We start from the raw sequence: 5,000 nt of genomic DNA on the forward strand, positions 1-5,000 counted from the left end.
CTACCTGTGTGTACCTGTGTGCAGGTGATAAACTCTGTACCTGTGTGTACCTGTGTGCAGGTGATAAACTCTGTACCTGTGTGCAGGTGATAGACTATACCTGTGTGTACCTGTGTGCAGGTGATAAACTCTGTACCTGTGTGCAGGTGATCACGTAAAGAAGCAGAACTACATCGTGGCTCTGCAGCATCCTGTCACCACCGACATAAAGAACTCCATCAAGATCTACGAGCTCATGCTGGACGCACTCATCTCTTTCAACAAGAAAACCCTCATCCTCTTCCCCAACATCGACGCAGGTCTGCTCCACTCTCCCGCTCTCTCCCTCTCATCCTCTTCCCCAACATCGACGCAGGTCTGCTCCACTCTCCCGCTCTCTTCCTCTCATCCTCTTCCCCAACATCGACGCAGGTCTGCTCCAGCCTCTCTCTCTCTCTCTCTCACTCATCCTCTTCCCCAACATCGACGCAGGTCTGCTCCAGCCTCTCTCGCTCTCTCTCTCTCTCTCTCTCTCTCTCTCTCTCCAGCCATCCCCCTCTTTCACCGTGACTAATAATCACAATAAAGGATATAAAGAGGAAGCAAAGAAAAACAGTTTTTACCGTAGTCACATTCATATTATTATTCATCATAATAATGTACAATTATGATAGTCATTACTCCTGCCTGTTGTGGAAAATGTTGTACAGTTGCGCTGTGACTTAGTGTATAATAATTATCCAAGACAGCCTAATTAGAAAAGACTAATTAAATGGTAATAAATCCTCTCTGTCTCACGCTGTGTTAGTTATTTTTACAGTAGTAGAATCTGAGGTATAGCTAATGCGTTTGCGCTCTCCTGCGAGGCGAAGCACTGCATGTAGCTACCCAGGCACAGGCCACTTGCCTTTTTGAAGCATAAATCTCACACTTCTTTATTCAGCCCAGATTTTTGAACGTTACCGTCTTGTGCGAGAAGCGACAGCTCCACGCAGGACGGTCCGTGTTTTCCACCCCCACAGCACTTCAGTAAGGCCCTGTTAGAACAGTGAGCACTTCTTCTGGGGTTTCATCTCCAGGTCCACATTAGAAAAAGGGGGCCGGGCCTGTTGCTTGGTGACCACGCCCACGTCCTGTCTAACCCCGCCCCCGTCCTGTGTAACCCCGCCCCTCTCCCCCGGTTCCCGCCCACAGGCAGTAAGGAGATGGTGCGGGTGATGAGGAAGAAGGGCGTCGAGCAGCACCCGAACTTCCGGGCGGTGAAGCACGTGCCGTTCGAGCAGTTCATCCAGCTGGTGTCGCACGCGGGCTGCATGATCGGCAACAGCAGCTGCGGCGTGCGGGAGGCGGGGGCCTTCGGGACGCCCGTCATCAACCTGGGCACCCGGCAGACGGGCAGGGAGACGGGTACGGCACAGGGGGGGGGGGGGAGCTCCGAACTCAGCCAGGGCGAGGTGTCAGAGCAGCAGCAGCGCTGTCTGAACCTAAAACCTAGGGTCTCTGTTCACAGCGCTGTCTAAACCTGGCAACCCTGTTCATAGTGCTGTCTAAACCTGGCAACCCTGTTCACAGCGCTGTCTAAACCTGGCAACCCTGTTCACAGCGCTGTCTAAACCTGGCAACCCTGTGCACAGCGCTGTCTAAACCTGGCAACCCTGTTCATAGGGCTGTCTAAACCTGGCAACCCTGTTCATAGGGCTGTCTAAACCTGGCAACCCTGTGTACAGCGCTGTCTAAACCTGGCAACCCTGTTCATAGCGCTGTCTAAACCTGGCGACCCTGTTCTTAGTGCCGTCTAAACCTGGCGACCCTGTTAACAGCGCTGTCTAAACCTGGCGACCCTGTTCACAGCGCTGTCTAAACCTGGCGACCCTGTTCACAGGGCTGTCTAAACCTGGCAACCCTGTCTAAACCTGGCGACCCTGTTCATAGGGCTGTCTAAACCTGGCAACCCTGTGCACAGCACTGTCTAAACCTGGCGACCCTGTTCACAGCACTGTCTAAACCTGGCGACCCTGTTCACAGGGCTGTCTAAACCTGGCGACCCTGTTCATAGCGCTGTCTAAACCTGGCAACCCTGTTTATAGCACTGTCTAAACCTGGCGACCCTGTTCATAGCGCTGTCTAAACCTGGCGACCCTGTTCATAGCGCTGTCTAAACCTGGCGACCCTATTCATAGCGCTGTCTAAACCTGGCGACCCTGTTCACAGGGCTGTCTAAACCTGGCAACCCTGTTCATAGGGCTGTCTAAACCTGGCAACCCTATGCACAGCACTGTCTAAACCTGGCGACCCTGTTCACAGGGCTGTCTAAACCTGGCGACCCTGTTCACAGCACTGTCTAAACCTGGCGACCCTGTTCACAGGGCTGTCTAAACCTGGCGACCCTGTTCATAGCGCTGTCTAAACCTGGCAACCCTGTTCACAGGGCTGTCTAAACCTGGCAACCCTGTTCACAGCACTGTCTAAACCTGGCAACCCTGTTCACAGCACTGTCTAAACCTGGCAACCCTGTTCACAGCGCTGTCTAAACCTGGCTATCCTGTTCACAGGGCTGTCTAAACCTGGCGACCCTGTTCACAGGGCTGTCTAAACCTGGCAACCCTGTTCACAGCGCTGTCTAAACCTGGCAACCCTGTTCACCGCGCTGTCTAAACCTGGCGTCGGTTTCTTCCCCAGGTGAAAACGTTCTGCACGTGCGTGATGCGGACACCCAGAATAAGATCTACCACGCCCTGGAGCTGCAGTTCGGGAAGCGCTACCCCTGGTACGTTTCGCCTCACGCAGAGAGACTCTGCTGTTGCAGTCTTTCATCGCTACGGTAACGGTTACAGGTGCATTGTGGCCCAACCCCTGCCCGAAGCTGGGCTCTTTTGTTTCTCATGGGGAGTGACCCGGATACTGCCACCTCTCGCTCTTTATCCCTGCAGGGGCCTCGGGGGTCAGATATCACCTTTGTGTCTGAAGGTGAAAGGCCAGCGTGGTCCCACCTAGGATTCACACCAAACCGGTTCAGACTGGCCATAAACGGTTTCTATAACGCCCTGCCCCACAACCTGATCTTAATCTGATCTCACTTTTAGTCAAATGCACGTCTCCTTGCCACACTCATTTGTATGATATATTTGGTTAACAGCTTTTCGTTTCTGGGTCTATCCCATCTGGCTGATGGCTCTGATGTTTTTACTCTATCCGTTTATTCAGATGAGCAGTGATTTAGGTTCTTGCACACGACTACGATATTAATGCTTAATGCTCTAACAGGCGACCTTGGAGTCTGAAGAGCTGCATTCTGTCCTCTGGGTGTATGTAGTGTACGGTGAAATTCTTTCACCCTGTGTTATAAATGAACGTGTATAGCTGAGGGCAAAGTAAAAGAGTGGAATAAACTCTACAAACTGCATTTTACCTCAACAAGCTCTTAGTCCTGGATGAATAACTCACAGGTGTTACAAGTAGCCCACTCCTCCAAACAGTGAATCACGTGGCTCTGACTCTGTATATATAAAGCATGTAGGCGTGGTGAAGAGGTTTAGTTTTCTGTTTGACCAAATGGTCAAGATGGCATGGTCTAGGTGACTTTGACCATGGTATGATTGCTGGTGCCAGACTTGGTGGTTCCAGCATCTCAGAAGCAGCTGCCCTCCTGGGATTTTCACACACTACGGTCTGTAGATCTTACAGAGAATGGTGCGATAAACAAAAACATCCAATGAGCAGCAGCTCTGTGGCTGGGGAAAAAGGTATTGATGAGAGGAGAGAGGTCTGAGGCGAATGGGCAGACCTGTTCAAGCTAAGGGCACAAATACTCAAATGTTTAAAGGAGATGCTGATTGGATGCTTTGATCTTTGAGGGTTTGCAGCAGACCCTAATTGGGTGCTGTGAGTTCTGAGGGTTTGCAGCAGACCCTGATTGGACGCTGTGAGTTTTGAGGGTTTGCAACAGACCCTGATTGGACGCTGTGAGTTTTGAGGGCTTTGCTGCAGACCTTGATTGGGTACTGTGAGTTTTGAGTGTTAACGGGAGACCCTGATTGGCTGCTTCGCTGTGACGGCGCTCCTCTGTCGCGCAGCTCTAAGATCTACGGGGACGGGAACGCGGTGCCGCGCATCCTGAAGTTCCTGCAGAACATCGACCTGGACGAGCCGCTGCAGAAGACCTTCCGCTTCCCCCCGGTGAAGGAGTGCATCTCACAGGACATCGACCACATCCTGGAGACCCAGAGCGCGCTGGCCGTGGACCTGGGGGGCACCAACCTGCGCGTGGCCATCGTCAGCATGAAGGCAAGGCCCCCGCCCCACGGGTTTAGCGCCCATAATGCTGCTCCACCGCCTCATGGGTTCAGAGCCCATAATCAGCGCCGCACGTGTTCAGAGCCCATAATACTGTTCCACTGCCCCATGGGTTCAGAGCCCATAATGCTGTTTCACTGCCCCATGGGTTCAGAGCCCATAATGCTGTTTCACTGCCCCATGGGTTCAGAGCCCATAATGCTGTTTCACTGCCCCATGGGTTCACAGCCCATAATGCTGTTTATGACCACCGCATCTCAGGGTCACAGCCCTTAAACATCATTTAGGCTCACTACATCCTGGGTTCACAGCTCTTAATATTGTTTCAGCCATATCACTGGTTTTGGGAGGGGTGTGCTTTTATCTCAGCGCTGTCCTGGGCCGTGTGTCTGAGCGTGTGCCTGTGTTTCACCCCCCCCCCCCGCAGGGTAAAATAGTGAAGAAGTACACGCAGGCCAACCCTAAAACGTACGAGGCGCGCATCGAGCTCATCCTGAGGATGTGTGTGGAGGCCACGCTGGAGGCCGTGGACTTCAACTGCAGGGTCCTGGGAGTGGGTACGTCACGTGACCATCACGCAGTCCGTGCTGTAACACGCGTGTGTTTGTGTGGGAGTGGGTACGTCACGTGACCATCACGCAGTCCGTGCTGTAACACGCGTGTGTTTGTGTGGGAGTGGGTACGTCATGTGACCATCACGCAGTCCGTGCTGTAACACGCGTGTGTTT

General features: G+C 52.9%; 1 protein-coding gene across 5 annotated transcripts in view; it reads left to right on the forward strand.

The window, feature by feature from the left end:
* gne (glucosamine (UDP-N-acetyl)-2-epimerase/N-acetylmannosamine kinase) overlaps window positions 1-5,000 on the forward strand; it is a 112,474-nt gene that overhangs the window by 102,937 nt on the left and 4,537 nt on the right. For all 5 annotated transcript variants that reach the window (XM_035417664.1, XM_035417668.1, XM_035417667.1 and 2 more), the window contains 5 exons: window positions 147-299; window positions 1,174-1,386; window positions 2,659-2,746; window positions 4,053-4,263; window positions 4,700-4,829. In XM_035417664.1, the coding sequence (XP_035273555.1) occupies window positions 147-299; window positions 1,174-1,386; window positions 2,659-2,746; window positions 4,053-4,263; window positions 4,700-4,829 (795 nt within the window). The remainder of the gene's footprint in view (window positions 1-146; window positions 300-1,173; window positions 1,387-2,658; window positions 2,747-4,052; window positions 4,264-4,699; window positions 4,830-5,000) is intronic.

The sequence above is a fragment of the Anguilla anguilla genome, chromosome 5 (assembly GCF_013347855.1).
Source record: "Anguilla anguilla isolate fAngAng1 chromosome 5, fAngAng1.pri, whole genome shotgun sequence".
NCBI classification, from domain to species: Eukaryota; Metazoa; Chordata; class Actinopteri; order Anguilliformes; family Anguillidae; genus Anguilla; species Anguilla anguilla.